Source organism: Somniosus microcephalus, chromosome 6 (genome assembly GCF_052327205.1).
Source record: "Somniosus microcephalus isolate GS21.2 chromosome 6, FLI_Smic_1.0, whole genome shotgun sequence".
NCBI classification, from domain to species: domain Eukaryota; kingdom Metazoa; phylum Chordata; class Chondrichthyes; order Squaliformes; family Somniosidae; genus Somniosus; species Somniosus microcephalus.
Genome location: NC_140992.1, coordinates 79,580,622 through 79,599,693, shown reverse-complemented (window position 1 = coordinate 79,599,693; position 19,072 = coordinate 79,580,622). Strand labels below are relative to the sequence as shown.

Genomic DNA, 19,072 nt, shown 5'->3' with positions numbered 1-19,072 from the left:
TGAGGAGGAATTTCTTCACCCAGAGAGTGGTGAACCTGTGGAATTCTCTGCCACAGAGGGCGGTGGAGGCCAGTTCATTAAATATATTCAAAAAAGAGTTGGATATATTTCTTAAGGCTAAAGGGATCAAGGGATATGGGGAGAAGGCAGGGACAGGGTACTGAATTTGGATGATCAGCCATGATTTCATTGAATGGCGGAGCAGGCTCGAAGGGCTGAATGGCCTACTCCTGCTCCTATCTTCTATGTTTCTATGTTTCTATCCCCAAACCTGTGCCTTTCTCTAGTTTCTCTCCCATCGCCCATCATGCACTCTCCAATTGGGTTTCTGTCCCTGCCAGAGCACTGAAACGATCCTAACCGATGTTACATATGACATCTTCTGTAAAAATGACTGTGACCATGGTGCATTATCCCTACTCGTCCTCCTTGACCTCTCTGCACTCTTTGACACAGTTGACCCTCTTGCTGCCTTGACTTTTGTTGTATCCGTGTGTTAATGGAGACACGGAATGCAGGAGTTGGTTTAACAGGTGTTTACTGAACAAAGTCTGGAGGTGAACTAAAAGATACAAGACGCTATACAGGCTTATATACCCGAGTGGTCACTACTGGTATTACAGTACACAGGGGCTCTTAAAGGTACATACACTACAATTCCTCCCCTTTTAGATAATTAGTACATAACATTTTAAGTAATCATTAATTAACATGTTTACAAGAACAATAATCTACACATTTGCTGCAGTTAATCAATTATAAGTCAGTCTCTCTGGAGGCTTCCTGACTCGGTCCGGATAACGCCTCGGTGGTGTAGTAGTTTTCGGTGGTGTAGTAGGTTCTTTTGGCAAGGTCGATTCGGCTTGAATGCCAGTGTTGGGTTCATCTGGTTCCAGTATCACCGGATCGGAGGTAGATACTATGGGTATCTCTGCTTCATCATTAGGCGTATAGAGTTGTGGTGTAGGTTGTCCCTTTTCGGATGACTCTATGATCTGGTCAGCATGGCGCCTTATTATGCTTTCTCCAATGTCCACAGTATACATCAGCGGTCCTAGTCGTGTGCAAATAGTTCCAGGCTGCCATTTCTCGGTACGGTAGTCCCGGGCCAAAACTTGTTGACCTATCTGGAAGGTTCTAGTTGGCCTTTCATTCATGCCTTGAAATTGCCGGTTCTCTACGTCCCTTCTGATATTTGGCTTGATCAAATCCAGCCGGCATCTTAGTCTTCTGTTGAAAAACATCATGGCGGGAGTTTGGTTTGTAACCACATGTGTTGCATTCCTGTACGCAAACAAGAAGTTATCTACCTTATGTTGTAGATTTATGTCTTCATTACCCATGGCCTTTATGGCCTTCTTGAAGGTCTGGACAAACCTTTCAGCTAATCCATTGGTGGCGGGATGGTATGGGGCGGACGTGTAGTGCTTAACCCCATTGTTTTTTAAGAACTACCTGAATTCTTCGGACACAAATTGCGGTCCATTATCAGAACAGATCTGTTCAGGCAGCCCATTCCTGGCAAATATGGTCCTTAATACTGTGATGTTTTTTTCCGTGGTGGTGGAGGACATCTTTATTACCTCTGGCCACTTGGAGTGTGCATCAACCGCGATTAAGAACATTGAGTCCATAAATGGACCAGCAAAGTCGCTATGTACCCTTTGCCATGGAGATGAGGGCCACTCCCATGGATGTAGAGGGGCTTGTGGTGGGGCGTTTTGGACCTTCTCGCATCCTAGACAGCTCTTGGTCATTTCTTCGATGTCTCCATCGATACCTGGCCACCACACAAACGCTCTGGCTAGGTTCTTCATTTTCACTCCACCCAGATGCCCCTCGTGAAGCTCCTTTAGCACTTTATCCTGGAGTTTGGGTGGAATCACCACTCTGGATCCACACATCAAGGTTCCTCGGCACACTGACAGCTGTTCTCTTCTTTGCGAGAATGCTGGCAACAGTGGTTTGCCATGTGCTGGCCATCCCTTCACCATTAAATCGTAGACTCGTGAGAGAGTCGGGTCATTTCTCGTTTCCTTTTCAATGGTAGAATTTGTTACTGGTAGACATTCCACTATGGTTGAGTGGAACATCTCCATTGGGTCCACTGTAGGTGCCTCTTCTACCCTGTCGATCTGGGCATAGTTACGCTCAGCTGAGTTCAATGAGCGTGACGCAAAAGCTATCGGCCGCTCCGAGCCATCAGGGAATCTATGCGATAATATCACTCCTACGCCGTAAGGGGGTGCATCGCACGCCAGTCTGATTGGCAGTGATGGGTTGTAATGAGCCAACACTTCCTTGGACGTGATCAAGCCTTTGCATTTATGGAAGGCACGTTTACAGTCTTCATTCCATTTCCAAATTACTCCCGTTTGTAGCAGTGCGTTAAGAGGGTGCAGAACAGTTGACAAGTTCGGTAAAAATTTATGATAGTAATTTATCAATCCCAGGAACGACCTTAATTGTGAGACATTTTCAGGTGCTGGGGCTTTTATGACTGCTTCAATTTTTTCAGGTGACTTATGCAACCCTTCTTCGTTAATTATATGGCCACAATATGATACTTGTTTCTGGAAAAATTCGCACTTGGGGCGATTTGCTCGTAGGCCCCATTCTCTCAGCCTAGTGAGCACCTGCTCCAAATTGGCAAGGTGCTCATTGTCGTTTTCTCCTGTTACGAGGATGTTGTCTAGGTAGCATTGAGTCCCCGGAATCCCTTGCAGGACTTGCTCCATAGCTCTTTGCCAGATAGCTGGAGCTGATGCTATTCCGAAAACCAGTCGATTGTACTGGTACAGGCCTTTGTGTGTGTTTATCATGAGATACTTTATAGAGGCCTCCTCAACCTCCATCTGTAGATATGCCTGTGCCAAGTCAATTTTGGTGAAACGTTTCCCTCCGGATAGTGAGGCGAAAATATCTTCTATCCTCGGAAGAGGATACTGTACCGTGTGAAGGATCGGGTTTACAGTCACCTTGAAGTCCCCACAGATGCGAATTTTTCTCTGTTCTTCAGATTTATCATTATTCAACGTTTTCTTCATGACCGGGACGATGGGCGTTGCCCACTCGCTCCAATCTACCTTGGATAACACGCCTGCCTTTTCCAAATTCCCCAGCTCTGCCTCGACTGCTGGACGAATTGCGTATGGCACTGGCCTTGCCTTAAAAAACTTGGGAATTGCCGCATCTTCCACTTTTATTGAGGCGGTGACGCCTTTCAAGGTTCCTAGTTCCTGTTGAAACACTTCTTTGGCGTTGGCCAAGATGTCTTTTAATCGTTCAGGTATGACGTCATCATCATTTTTTTTCTTACTGGTCACCGTCAGTGCCTGAATGGAGTGCCAGTCTAAACTTATCTTCCTGATCCATTCACGTCCCAACAGCGGTGGACCACCATCTTGCAGAACGTATAAATACAACTTCTGTATTTCCTTGCCGTCGTATACAACAGGCACCCTTATTTTCCCTCTGGGGTATACTTTCTGCCCCGTATATGTCTTCAAGATAATGGGTGTGTCTTTCAAAGGTATATGCGGAAATAGCCGCTCGTAATCCTGTCGACTTATGACAGTCAGAGCGGATCCTGTATCTAGCTCCATTTTACCTGGGGACCCCGCTATCGTGAGGGTAACCCAAATGGTCTGGTAATCTTCTTTGGCAATTACATTATGTAATTTGAGGCAGCTTAGTCTCTTGTTTCCGGAGTCGCTATCGCTCTTCTGGTCTTCGGAGCTACTGTCTGTCATCATTTGTACCTTTCTGTACTTTTCCTTATTGATTTTTTTTTTGTCAGTGGATTTTTTGACACGTGCAATGTGTCCCATCTTTCCGCATTGCCTGCATGCTTTGTCCTTGAACCAGCAGTCCCTCTGGTCATGGGTGGATCTGCCGCAGCGATAACATCTCTCAAAACCCCGTGTCATTTCATGGGTGCCGAAGTCCTGTGGCTTTTGCTGTATCTCTGCAGCTCCTCTTGCTGCTGCTTCGTATGATACAGCCACACTGAAAGCCTTGTCCAGTGTCAAATCTTTCTCAGAAAGTAGCCTTTTCTGTGTTCCTTCACTTAGGAGACCGCAGACAAATTTGTCTCGTAGAGAATCTGCCAGTCCTGCCGCGAATTGGCAGTGCTTTGACAGCTTTCTTAATTCGGTGAGGTAATCAGCATTACTTTCATTCTTGTGCTGATTCCTCCTGAAGAATTTGAATCGTTCCGCTATCAGCAGCGGTGTTGGGTTTAAGTGCTCCTGTAGGGTATCAACAATCTCCTTAAAATTCTTGTCCATCGGTTTGGCTGGAGTAATTAAGTTTCGTAACAGCCCATATGTCCTTGCGCCCATCAGATTTAGAAGTACCGATGCCTTTTTATCATCCTCTACTTCATTCGCTGTGCAATATACCTCCACACTTTCCACATATGTGGTCCAATCCTCTATATTACTATCGAAAGCAGTAATATTGCCAGTCTTAGGCATCCTGAAAATCAAAAATGGCGCCTCCCGCGCTTTCCTTTCTTCCCTGCCGAGAAAAAATGGCGCCTCATGCGCTTTCCCGCCGCTGCCGCTGCTGACAACGCTGTTCTCCGCGGTTTTTATTTACACAGATATTTTTAATAGTTGGAGACGCGTTCCCGCCGGACTCTCTGGGACTTTTCCCTCCCTCTGCTTGGTCCGAGCGCTGGCCTGCTTTGCAGCGCCGGCCGTCTCCCGAGTGCTCCACCCTCCGTCTCTGTTTGCCTCCGCCTTCCAACTCGCTGCTTGGCCCCGCTGCAGAGCCACCCGATTGAGCCCCAGCCCGCCGCCCAGGAAGGATTAGTGCAGTACCTGCCACCAGCCCGGCTAGCTGGTGAAACCACAGTTTTTTTTTTCGTTTTTTTTTCTTCGACCTTCGTCTGAGGAATCGATCTCCTTGAGGTGCTGCCGAATTGCAGGTAAGTCTGTTTCCAATTCGTCGCCACTGTTGTATCCATGTGTTAATGGAGACACGGAATGCAGGAGTTGGTTTAACAGGTGTTTACTGAACGGAGGTGAACTAAAAGATACAAGACGCTATACAGGCTTATATACCCGAGTGGTCACTACCGGTATTACAGTACACAGGGGCTCTTAAAGGTACATACACTACAACTTTCCTCCATTGTCCAGCTCAGTGGGATAGTCCTTGCTTGGTTCCATACTTACGTATCTGACCATAGCCAGAGCATCACCAGCAATGGCTTGTCTTCCCAGCCTTGCAGAGTCACCCATGGATCTGTTCTTGGTCCCTTCTCTTCCTCGTCTACATGCTTGTCCTTCGGCGACATGGGGCCATCTTCCACCTGTATGCAGGTGATGCAAAGCTCTACCTCTCCACTGCATCTCACAATCCCTCCACTACCTCTATGCTGTTGGACTGCTTATCCGATATCCAGTCATGGATGTGCCTCAATTTCCTCCAGTTAAATATTGGGAAGACTTAAGCCATCTTCTTGGGCCTCCATCACAAACTCCGTACTCTTGCCACAGATTCCATCCCCTTCTCCAGCCACTGTCTCAAGCTGAACTAGACTGTTCATAATTTTGGGGTACCATTCAGCCCCGAGCTGAGCTTCTGATCCCATATACTTTTCATCATAAACACCATCTACTTCCATCTCCGTAATATTGCCCATCTCCACCAGCCTGCCTCTGAAACCCTCATCCATGCCTTTGTCACCTTCAGACTTGAGTGTTCCAATGTTATCCTGTCTGGTCTCCCATCTTCTACCCTACATTGGCTCCTGGTCCCTCAATGTCTACAATTTAATATATTGGCCCAGAAATTCAGGTTGGGGGCTTCCCGCGGGTGCAAGCCCCCGACCTGCACTTAGCTTGCGCGCCGGCCGTTGAGCAGTAGGGCCCCGTGGAATTCCGATCCGGGGCCTGGTCCAGCTGCCAGCACGCAGTGCTTGCGTATCCCAGGGGCACAGTTAGTTCGAAGTGTCCCCTGGGATCACGTGGGCCATGGGCAGACAATCGGAGCAGGGAATGCTCCATTCATAATTCTTGACAGGAAGTGCTGTCAAGACTTATAAATGCTACGGCCCCAAAATAGCACTAAAACTTCAAATAATTTTTTTTTAAATCACATTTTTTAAATAAACTATAAATTACATGAAATAACTATTTGAAAAAAATAATGTTATATTCTAACGGGGCTAAAAATAAACTTACCTTGCTTTAAAGTATTTAAAAATAATAAACCTGTGGAAAAAATATTTTAATTTTAATTAATTCACCACTTACCTTGTAAAAAGCAGGCCTTACGCCTGCTTTTTATATGGGTAAATTCTGCAGACTTACCCTCACGGAAAAACCTGTAAAAAAAAACTACGTTTGATGCGCACGCGCAGCCTCTCCCGTGCACGCGTTCGACCTCTGAACCCCTGCTTTCAGAGGAACGGAAGTGCTGGTTTCCCGCGCCTGCGCAGTGCATGCAGGAAACCGGCACTTCCATCGGGCCTACGGGTGAGTACCCTGTGCGTACTCACCCATGGAGACCCGAAGTTCTGGGCCATTGTGTTTAAATACATTCATGTCCTTGCCCTTCCCTATCTCTATAATCTCCTGCAGTCCTACAACCCCCTAGAACTCTCCATTCCTCTGACTCTGGCCTCATGTGCATTTCACCTCCCACCCCGCTCCACCATTGCTGGATGTGCCTACAGCGATCTAGCAACTATGCTCTGGAAGTCCCACCCTAACCTACTCCTTCTTTAAGACAAAGCTTTAGTCACGGTTCAATATCTCCTTCTTTGGTTCAGCATCCACTTTTGTCTGATTACATCTCAGTGACATGCCTTGGGACATTTCCCTACATCACAGGCACTACATAAATGCAAGTTGTTGCTGTTGAAGTGCCTACTACTGCAGCAGTTTGATATCCTGTCAGTTAAAAACAAAAAGCTGTACATCTCACCAGCTAACAGCAACAATGTGCATTTATATAGCACCTCTAATTGATGGCAGGAGTTGTAAAAATGACATGGATTTGCCTATTTAGACCACTTTCCCACAGGAAATATTTCAGCAGTGGTACTTACAGGGACAAAACAATTTAACCACAGCTTCATCTTCATAGCTAAACATCAAACATGCTCCAGAATCTAGATGACCTGTGAGCAATGCCATGGGATGTCCAGTTCTACATTGGTCCACAGACTGGCCCAGAGTGCCCGCTCCCACTGATTTCAATAGTACCACTCTGGGATGCCTGCAGGTCACTCCGAAAACTTATGTCACCATAGAAGCTTGGGAAGGCAGACCCAAAATGATGGACTCCATATGACCACAAATGCTGTCCAAGGTGAGGATTTGTCCTAATAGGGATAAAGTACTGTGATCTCCTTTTAAGAGAATGACACAAGAGTAATTTGCACAGAAAGTACTGTCCCTGGCCTTACCTATTTTCAACATTTCCATATTAACATATTTTGCAAGGCCTTAATTTGTTGCAGTCCTTCCAGACTACACACAAAATGTACAACAGTTTCAAGTATACATAAAAAAGCCAGAAATAGCAGTAATACCATGGAGTTACCTTTTAAGTCCCTTTGTGGAGCTCTCTCTTCACTGTAAGAAAATTAAAAACCAGTTACAGATCAGTTATGGTTCTTGTGGCTAAAGTTTTGAGTCAGCATTTGACATACTTCCGTTATGTTTAACAAAACAGTGAAACAGTTGCAGATTGATGTGCCTCAATAATTCCGAGACTCGATGTTAGCGAAACAAAACAAGGCTTTTATTAACTTAGAAGGTAACACGTAGTGGAGAGAGGTATCTTCCATCCGGAGGGCTGCAGTACTGGATATGAGGCCAGACTGAGCTTGCTTACATAGGGGCCAGGTATGGGCGGAGCCCTACACACAACACATTCCAATATACAATACAATGGTGAGGAAACGGAACTGGGGGAAGGGAAATGAAACTGAAACCGACCACAGTCACAGGCAGTGATGAATGGAATATTTCATCACATTCACCCCTTCTATAGATTTAGTCTGTTCGGGGGTTTGATAGTCCTCTGCGACCGACGTGGCTGTTGTGGTGCCGCGGGTGTCGGCTGGGTGTCCCCGGTAGCCTCCTGGGTCTCTGCCGGGGGTGCCGCCAGGGTTGTTGAAGGGGTAGTTGGTGGGGGTGCCGTTGGTCGATGTTCTTCCGGGGGTGATGAAAGAGTAGTGGGTGGGTAAGAGTTGCTGCGATCGTTGTCGCTGCTATCGCCGTGGTTGTTGTCGTTACCGGCTGGGGCAACGTCTTTTATGGACACGGTGTCCTCCCTTCCGTCGGCGTGCCGGACATATGCGTATTGGGGGTTGGCGTGGAGTAGGTACACTGGCTCCACGAGAGGGTCCGTCTTGTGGCCCCTCACATGCCTTCGCACGAATACCGGACCTGGGGTGGAGAGCCATGACGGCATGGATACGCCTGAGGTGGATTTCCGGGGAAATACAAACATTCGTTCATGAGGCGTGGTATTAGTGGCAGTACACAATAGCGACCGTATCGAATGGAGCACATCCGAGAGGACTTCCTGCCAGCGGGAGATAGGGAGGCCCTTGGTCCTTAGAGCTAGAGTGACTGCTTTCCATACTGTCCCGTTCTCTCGCTCCACTTGGCCGTTACCCCGGGGGTTGTAGCTGGTGGTACGGCTCGTGGCGATCCCCTTGGACAGCATGTACTGGCGTAGCTCTTCACTCATGAAGGACGCCCCCCTATCCGTATGGATGTAGCTCGGCATACCGAACAGGCAGAACAGGCTGTTGAGGCATTTAATGACCGTGGCGCTGGTCATGTCTGGGCAGGGGAAGGCGAATGGGAACCGGGAGTATTCGTCCACAATGTTCAGGAAGTAAACATTGCGGTCGACTGACGGGAGGGGGCCCTTGAAATCTAAGCTGAGCCGCTCAAAGGGCCGTGTAGCTTTGATTAAGTGGGCTCTATCTGGGCGGTAGAACCGAGGCTTGCACTCAGCGCAAGTGCGGCAGTTCCTGGTCAGAGACCGAACTTCCTCAATCGAGTAGGGTAAGTTACGGGACTTTATGAAGTGGAACAGCCGCGTGACCCCTGGGTGGCAGAGGTCGTTGTGGAGGGTCTGTAGCCGATCCCCGGTGGCGCTGGCACACATCCCTCGTGAGAGGGCGTCATGGGATTGGTTAAGGGCCCCTGGCCGGTAAATGATGTCATACTCGAAGGTGGAGAGCTCGATCCGCCACCTAAGAATCTTATCATTTTTGATCTTCCCCCTCTGTTTATTATTGAACATAAACGCTACCGACCGCTGGTCGGTAAGTAGGGTGAAGCGTTTGCCGGCTAGGTAGTGGCGCCAGTGGCGCACTGCCTCCACGATGGCTTGGGCCTCCTTTTCCACGGAGGAGTGTCTGATCTCGGGCCCTTGGAGGGTCCTCGAGAAGAAAGCTACGGGCCGCCCCGCCTGGTTGAGGGTGGCCGCCAAGGCGAAGTCAGACGCATCACTTTCCACTTGAAATGGAGTGTTCTCGTCCACTGCCTGTAGCGTGGCCCGCTCAATATCCTGCTTAATGCTTTTGAAGGCGGCGTGGGCCTCAGCAGAGAGCGGAAGAAAGGATGCTTTCAAGAGGGGGCGGGCTTTGTCGGAGTAGTTGGGGACCCATTGGGAATAATAAGAAAATAACCCCAGGCACCTTTTCAGGGCTTTGGGAGTGTTGGGCAGGGGCAGCTCCCATAGGGGGCGCAATCGGTCGGGGTCTGGTCCGATTTCCCCATTCTCCACCACGCTGCCTAGTATGCAGAGGCGCGTGGTGTTGAAAACACACTTGTCCTCGTTGTAGGTGAGGTTGAGTTTTTGTGCGGTTTCCAGGAACCTCTCGAGGTTCGAGTCGTGATCCTGCTGGTTGTGACCGCAGATGGTGACGTTGTCGAGGTAGGGGAAGGTTGCCTGCAAGTGGTGGTCATCGACCATGCGATCCATCTCCCTCTGGAAGACCGAGACCCCATTCGTCACCCCAAAGGGGACTCTGAGGAATTGGTAGAGGCGTCCGTTCGCCTCGAAGGCGGTGTACGGGCGGTCCTCTGGTCTGATAGGGAGCTGGTGGTACGCTGACTTAAGGTCGATGGTGGAGAACACCCGGTATTGGGTGATTTGGTTCACCATTTCTGATATGCGGGGTAGCGGGTAGGCGTCTAGTTGGGTGTACCTGTTGATCGTTTGGCTATAGTCGATCACCATCCGTTTCTTCTCGCTACCCCTTACCACTACCACTTGGGCGCGCCACGGGCTGTTGCTGCGTTCAATAATGCGCTCTTTCAGGAGCCTGTCTACCTCGGTCGCGATAAACCGCCTGTCCTCCCAGCTGTACCTCCTGCTTTTGGTCGCTATTGGCCGGCAGTTAGGGGTAAGGTTCGCGAATAGCGAAGGTGGCTTTACCTTCAGGGTAGCCAGACCGCACACTGTGAGGGGCGGCTGGGACCCACCGTACTTGAGCGTGATGCTTTGGTGGTTGCACTGGAAATCCAGGCCCAAGATCACGCTCGCACATACATTCTTCATGATTAATACTTTAAAATTATCATATACAGTTCCGTTAACAGACAATTGTACCGTGCAGTAACCCAGAATGGTCGATGTCTGGGTTTTATCAGCCATAGAGATGGTACCCTGAGTAGGGACCACCTTTAGGGAGAGTTGTTGTGCCAGTTCAGGGTGGATAAAACTCTCCGTGCTTCCACTGTCAATTAAACATTTAACCCGGCACCCGTTTACCTCGATGTCCACCATTGATTTGGATAGCGGGTGCGGCCTGGTCTGGTCCACTGTGACCGATGCCACTGTAGGGCCCTGATCGAGACAAGATGGCGTCCACGCTGTCTGCTCATAAGATGGCGGACCCCACGAGGTCGGGCAAGATGGCGTCCAAGATGGCTGCTCCCACGGCGCGCACGCGGCGGTGGCGGGTTTTCCGGCGGTTGGTTTTCCGGCGGGGTTCCCTCTGCACACCTTCCCGAAGTGCCCCTTCTTACCGCACTTAAAGCAGGTGGTGCCTTTCGCCGGGCACAGGTTTCTGGTGTGCTTTGGCTGCCCGCAGAAGTAGCAGTTGGGTCCCCGACGCGTCGCGGCTGTCGTAGGGCTTCTGGGGGGAGAGCGGGGCCCCGACGGTGTCGGGCTGCCGGGCGGGGAAGATGCCTTCCAAGATGGCAGCGCCCTTGGTGCACACGTGGCGGTGTGGATGGCGCGGGCTGAAGAGTAGGCGTCCGAGTTTCTCTGGGCCACATCCAGGGATCGCGCGGTGTCCGCAGCCTGTTTCAGGTCCAATCCCGTTTTTTCCAGCAGTCTTTGCCAGATGTAAGTGGAGCTGAGGCCTGTGATAAAGGCATCGCGAACAACCTCGTCAGTGTACACTGCGGCTTTTACATCTCGGCACTTGCAGTCTTTGCCAAGCATTTTCAGGGTGCCTAGGAACTCCTCCACCGATTCCCCAGGTCGCTGTGCGCGAGTAGCGAGCAGATGCCTAGCATACACCTCATTCGTAGGCTGCTGGTAATGCGCCTTTAAGATGTCGCAGGCGGCCAGGTACGTGTCGGCGTCTTGGATGAGGGGGTAAACCCGGTGGCTTACCCAATTCCGCAGAATTCCGAGTTTCATACTCGCAGCGTCCATAGCGTCTTTGACGGCTGCAGAATTGTCCAGGAAGAATTCCATACACATAAACCAGTGTCCGAAGCGTGCTGATGCGTCCGGAGCATGCTGATCCAAATCCAAACGTTCGGGTTTCAGGAGTTGATCCATTGTGTTGCAAAATAAGTTAATAAAATTGATGTGCCTCAATAATTCCGAGACTCGATGTTAGCGAAACAAAACAAGGCTTTTATTAACTTAGAAGGTAACACGTAGTGGAGAGAGGTATCTTCCATCCGGAGGGCTGCAGTACTGGATATGAGGCCAGACTGAGCTTGCTTACATAGGGGCCAGGTATGGGCGGAGCCCTACACACAACACATTCCAATATACAATACAATGGTGAGGAAACGGAACTGGGGGAAGGGAAATGAAACTGAAACCGACCACAGTCACAGGCAGTGATGAATGGAATATTTCATCACACAGGTCAGCTTTCATAACAGAAGTAATACTAAAAAGAAACTAAAACCACCGCAAATCAGAAGACTATATATAACATTCTACATGTACGCTGATGACACCCAGCTCTATCTCACCACCACCTCTCTCGACCCTTCCACTGTTTCTAAATTGTCAGACTGCTTGTCCGACATCCAGTACTGGGTGAGCAGAAATTTCCTCCAACTAAATATTGGGAAGACCGAAGCCATTGGGCTCGATTTTCATTGAGCTGTGGAGCCGGGCTTGGAGACGTGTGGGGGGTTAAAATCGCAAAAACTGGTGGGCGGGACCACCCCCGCCTGGTTCCCGACTCCGAGCAATTTTAACTCAGGCGTGTCTGATGGTCCCGACTCCGTCCCGCATCCAAAAGGCGGGACTGGTCTTTAAGGCACTTAATAACCACTAAATGACCTCTATAATCCTATTTTAACAGGCCCTTGCAAATTTAACCCTTTTCCCACGTAAAACACGCCTGGTGGGAAACATGAATGTGAAACCTGGCAGGAGCACTATTGGATTGCTGACTGTCAACTGCAAATCAACCATTAAAGAGGAGATTTGATCAGCCATCATTTGCAGGTAGCAGTACTTAGTGGTCTCAGGTCTGGGGCAACTTTTAGAAGGCTTAACCACACCTCTGGAAGGTTGGAGCCTCACACCCATCTCCAGTGTGGCCTCCTGGGAAACCGCTCTCGCCACCTTCACTCAGCGTTTCCTCAACAGAGGCATATATCAGAAGCAGGGGAGCCATTTATTTCCTTCCCATCTGGGCATTAGAGAAGCTCGAGCTCTAGCCGCGGCAGCAGTAGAACCAGGAACAACAGCAGTACCAGCAACATCAGCAGCAGCAGGAGCGCCAGGCTGCTGCTCACCCACCTGAAGCTGCACAGGCCAGAAGGGGCCAGCGCCTGGAAGTGGCTGGAGAGCACCTTGCTGCACATCAGGGGGGCCATGGGGACCCATATCGGCAATGGCAGTCCTACTCAGAAGGACTTCCATGAAGGTCTGATTTCTCTGTTCAATAGATGCCCATCACTCCTCAAGAGACGTCATTCTATTCTGAACAATGACCATGTTTTCCATACCCTGGCGACTAAGCTCCTCCGCGGCCGTAGCCCTCCTCTCCTCTACTGTAGCCATCCTCTCCTGTACGGTAGCCAGCCTTACCATGGAGGTAGCAATCGTTTCCACGGAGGTAGCCATCCTTTCTGTGGTGATGCGTTCATGCGCTAATGACTCCACAAAGGCTCTGCTCATGTTTGCTATGGACTCCTCCATTCGCTCCACACTCGCAGTGACCCTAGAGCCAAAACCTGCCAGAGACTCCTGCATTTGTGCCTGGAGTTCCATCACCTCTGATCTTATGGATGGGCCCAGAGGCAGAGGGTCGACATGCTGCTGAGCCAAACTGGCAGAGTCCTGCGCCCTCCGACTAGGACTCTCCACTGCTGTCCCTGTCTCCACAATCTGCTGATGCTCACTTGTGAGCTGTGATACACCAGGTGACAACACTACTCTATGTCCCGAAAGCCCCACCGAGGTGTGAGTGTCTGAGCTGGTGCTGGGTGTGCTGAATTCTGCTGATGCTGCGCCCTCAGAGGTTGCAGCTTCCCCTTCTTCCTGGCTAGGGGGGACGGATGCTTGTGATGGTCCTGTGGGGGAGTAAAGGAAAGAGTCAGAGATGTGATGCAAAGGCTACATGCACACAGCTTTTTGCAGATGCTCATAAGTCCATCTGTTACAGCTTCACAATCATTATCAGCGACTCATGCAATGTCAAAGAGAGAGATGGGAAACTTTTCTGTCACCAGCTTGCTGTGTTGCACCCGTCTGTCCGTCCCCCACGCGCGAATCATCCTCAATGCCCATAATTTCCAGGACGGCCTCCTCCCAGGGGGTCAGGTGGGCTATTGAAGCTGTCCCTCCTCCTTTCCTGGCTCGCTCTCTTTTGTTGTGAGCTCTCTTTCCTGCAATGAGGGAGACAAGTGGAGGTTGAGTGAGAATGAAGGCATGAGTGTAGAGATTGCATAGCATAGATACTTAGAAGGAGACAAAGATGGAGTGAGGTTGCAAGACCAAGGGCCCTCCCTGTGTGTTGTCAGTTGTGTTCAAAGCATCAGAGTGATAGGGAGTGTGAGGGCTGCATGGTGGAATAGTTATGTGAATGTGAGCATAGAGAGAGAGGGAATGGGTAAGGGTGCATGGATGTCAGTGTCAAGTGGGATGTGGAGGAAGAGATTGCTAAAGCTGAGTGCTGGTGAGGAAAGGCAATGGGGATCAGATTGAGGGTGATGGGAAATCAATACTCACTTTTCCAGTGCGCTGAAGGTCATGAAATCTTTTCCTGCACTGTATCCAGGTTCTGCGGGTGACTCCAAGGAGTTGACCTCCTCAGCCACCTGCATCCACACTGCCTTGGTCTGAGTGGGAGGCCTCTTCCTCCCTGATGAAGGAAGAGCACCTCCCTGTTGGCCCTAGCCCCATCCACTAATGCCTGCAGTGCCACCTTGTCAAAGCGAGGAGCTGACCTGGCCCTCCTGCTTGTCATATTTGCTGCATCTCCCTCACACTGCACAGTCAAGAAGCTTGGCAGTCTGCAGAAGAAGCAAGGTTTGCTGTGGACCTTAAATGCAGCAGCAATGATGATGTCATCAGAGGGGACTTTCAGTCATGAAAAACCCATTTGTAAAGGCTTCCCACACGTTGGAAATCAATTGGCCAATTCAGTTAAAACTGCGTCAATCTCCCACATCCATTTAGATTCGTGTGGGAAACACGAAATTCGGATAACACACCATCCCGCACCTGAGTTAAAATCCCCCCCATTGTCTTCGGGCCCCGCCACCAATTCCGTTCCCTAGTTACTGACTCCATCCCTCTCCCTGACAACTGTCAAAGGCTGAACCAGACTATTCACAACCTTGGTGTCATATTTGACCCCGAAATGAGCTTCCGGCCACATATCCGTGCCATCATTAAGACCACCTATTTCCATCTCCGGAACATCGCCTGACTCCGCCCCTGCCTCAGCTCATCTGCTGCTGAAACCCTCATCCATGCCTTTGTTACCTCTAGACTTGACTATTCCAATGCACTTCTGGCCGACCTCCCACTTTCATCCCTCTGTAAACTTGAGGTCAACCAAAACTCAGATGCCCGTTCACCCATCAGCCCTGTGCTTGCTGACGTACATTGGCTCCCGGTTAAGCAACACCTCAATTTTATCATTCTCATCCTTGTTTTCAAATCCCTCCATGGCCTCGCCCCTTCCTATCTCTGTAATCTCCTCCAACCCCACAACCCACCGAGATATCTGCGCTCCTCTAATTCTGGCCTCTTGAGCATCCCTGATTATAATCGCTCAACATTTGGTGGCCGTGCCTTCAGCTGCCAAGGCCCTAAGCTCTGGAATTCCTTCCCTAAACCTTTCCGCCTCTCTACCTCTCTTTCTTCCTTTAAGATGCTCCTTAAAACCTACCTCCACCTGCCCTAATATCTCCTTATGTGGCTCGATGTCAAGTTTTGTTTGATAACGCTCCTGTGAAGCACCTTAGGACGTTTTACTATGTTGAAGGTGCTATATAAATACACTTTTATTTGTTGTTATTAGTGCTTTGTACTGTACAGAATAAAAGTATATGTGAAAATTCAAACTGACTCTATGGCCAAGATTTTAACTCCCCTACGCCCCACCCCCTCCCCCATTAAAACTTGTGTCACTGTAACATCAACAACCAATACAGATATTTGACATACTGCAGCCATTCAGCAAATTGTTGCTGTGTGAGTTATTTTTCCAAAGAATCAATATATGTAACTAAAAATATGACTGAATCTGTGACTCCAAATAGCTGGGAGCCAGAATAAAGAAAGGAATTCACTGCAGCAAATGAATGTTATTTACAACAGCATGAAATCGCAAAGTGACACACAGTGAAAATAATAGTTTCATCTTGAGGAGACATTGGAGTCTGAAAACATAGAGCAGCTCACAATTTCTCTCTACAAAGACAAAAAAAGCAAGCAGGCAATAATTATATTGACATCAAGCAATATAATGAGAAACAGAATTTGAATGAATTTCATTATACGACTCAACTCAGTCTGGAGCTGCCAAATCCATGGCCAAAAAGGAGAACATCACTCCGTGTAACAAGAAAAAGACAATTGTGATCTTGTGCACATAAGCAAAAGGTAACAAAAACTGGAGTAGATGCATTGCTCAAAATGCACGTTATTTAATAAAGACACTCTTAACAGGAGTAATTTGACATTAGCTAAGTGAAGCTAGTGACTAACTGCTTTGCTAACAAGGGCCTAGAAATTCATCCACGCAGTGCCCATTTTTCAGGCACTAACTGGCTTACTAAGCTCCCAATATGGTGGGCAGGAAGCACGCGCACACATCCAGCTGGAAGTGACACCCGCCATATTGGCTAAGGTAGATGCGCTGGTGGCAGGAGCCCACATCAGGAACATTCAAAGTGCAGAATAATTTATTTAAATTAGGGTCCTGCACCTTTTGCAGGACCCGTTTTCCATTGCCCCAGCATTTAACTCGCCAGGTACTGAACTCGCACAACACAATGTGGCTCTAACCAGCATGAATGCCCCCATACTCGTCTGAACCCTTCCCGGCTACCTCTCCTTCCCACCCTCTCCCCCCCCGTCCACCGCTCCCTCCACCACTGCCCCCACCCGTCGCCGCCCCCGTCCACCGCTACCTCCCAGCCCAATCGGCCACCTTTCCTGGCCTGCTTGCCCACCCTCCCTCACTTACCTGAGGTGTTGCAGTAGCCCAATCTTCAATTACGATTCGCTGGTTCCATGGAAATGAGGCCCGAGGCCCAATATCGGAGGAGCCTTGGGCCTCACCATTCAGATGCAGGCATGGTACCCTGCGCCTCCTGGGCATTCAAAAATCGGCACACACAAGTTTCTAGGCCAAGTTTTGTAGATTGAAATACAGAACAATTAGCAAATTGATCATTACACAACAGATTGTAGTTACAGCTCTGAAGATTTGACTTCAGACGTTCCCGGACTGTGCATCTTATACGTATCTGATATAAGGTTATGAGATATAATACCCAAAAAGCTACAGCTAAATTGCTCAAAAACAAGATGTAGTGCAGAGTGCAAGTGTGTTTGTGGGATGGGGAAGGTTAAAGTGACTGGGAGGGTTAAAGGGAAAGAGAAGCTCTCTGCTTCTCAAGACTCTCTTGAAGCACAAAAAACTCTTCACTCCCAGTTGTTTACATATGCCGAACTATACATCAGTTAAGTACCTTTCAGCAGTCTTTAAGCTAAGTCTAGCAAAAAAGGATGGTTCCCCATGGCGAGGTGATGGAATCAGGTCATAGTAATTTTGTTTGTTGTTGATAGTAGTCATGGCAACTCACACAATTGGTGCCACGTCACGCATGCCGCCAGTGAAGTTAATCAATTAGCATCCATTGTCTCTCAATCCTAGATAATGCCAATATAGAGATTAGCCTTGAACTCTAACCTCATTATGTTGCCATACTCAGCTATGTACAAGACTTCAGAGACTGGATGGCCTTTCTGGGCATGTGGACTCCCTATAGCACATCTGTGAGCATACCAGATGGTCAACAAGTGTCTGTTATCCTAAATTTACACTAAAGGAGACACAAACATTTCTCAATTACTTGAACATATTCCTGAATTGAACTGTGATAGATCAATAGTCCCTGCTAAGATCCACCAGTGTAATTTTGTTGGATTCAATTAGGGTTTGGCTCTTGATACCACACATCTGAACAGTAATAGAATTCCAACTCCAGGAAGAATGCTTGAAGCAGAACATCTGTGTGTGAATGTGTTTGTGAGTGTGAGCATGAGTGTGACTTCAGGGGAAGGGGAAATTACTTTAAAGAAAGTCTAGAAAAATAAATTGCCCAAGCTATTTCCTTCCAAGAGGAGATATTCCTATTTATTTGTGTCACCCTGTTGCAAACCCACATTGAGATTCCCCTGAATGAAAAAAAAACATTTGATGACATCTCCACTGGATCTGCCTTTGGCTGGCTTCCATTATAGTGAACAGTTTAAGTCACATAACTTCTCTCCTACAAGAAACAGGAGAGAAACGGTTTGGTGAAGGAGAGAAATGGCTCAGAGTCTTGCTCAGGTAAGCTGTCTAGAACAATGCTGACAAGTTGCTCCAGCTGGAGAACTCTATGGGACGCGTATACATGCCTCCCTGGCACCAACCACTCTTGCACATTTTGCATGTGATGGTTTCAACACAATTCAACAAGGTGCTTGTCTGGCATCATATTGCTCGAGTTTCCTTTGGTCAAACTGCCTCGCATAAGCAAGTCTGCCTGATGCAAAGGTTTGTGTGGCCTGCTCTTCCTTCCTGTACAGCCACGATGTAGCTGAAGCAACCTCTCTGTGTGACTGCACTGGTATAGATTCACAGCGTTCAGGCTGATCATCTGGTTTGGTGAGTAAGCCGCTGGTTAGTTGGTGTGGGATCTCTGCCTTCCCACCCACTTGTCAGCTCCTAAGAACTCAACCGCAAAATGATCCAATTACACAGCTATCTGACATGGGGTTTTATGTGATAAAGAAAGAATTGTCTATGGATGTAGTTTATATGGACTTCCAGATGGCATTTGACAAGGTTCCATTTAAGAGACTGTGAGCTAAATTTAAAGCTCATGGAATTGAAGGCAAATTGTTGACCTGGTTAGGAAATTGGCTGAGCAGCAGGAGACAAGAGAGTAGGGATAATAAGCAGGTACTCTAATTGGCAGGATGTGACTAGTGTGTCCCACAGGGATCTGATTTGGGGCCTCATCTATTCACTGTATTTATTAACGACTTAGATGATGGAATAGAGAGCCACATATCTAAGTCTGTCAATGGCACAAAGATAGGCGGCATTGTAAGCAGTGTAGATGGAAGCATAAAATTACAAGAGATATTA

General features: G+C 48.6%; 1 protein-coding gene across 2 annotated transcripts in view; it reads right to left on the bottom strand.

Moving 5' to 3' along the window:
- LOC147115828 (uncharacterized) overlaps positions 1-19,072 on the bottom strand; it is a 124,391-nt gene that overhangs the window by 83,220 nt on the left and 22,099 nt on the right. For both annotated transcript variants that reach the window (XM_085990423.1, XM_085990422.1), the window contains exon 2: positions 7,561-7,592. In XM_085990423.1, coding sequence (XP_085846549.1) covers positions 7,561-7,592 — 32 coding nt within the window. The remainder of the gene's footprint in view (positions 1-7,560; positions 7,593-19,072) is intronic.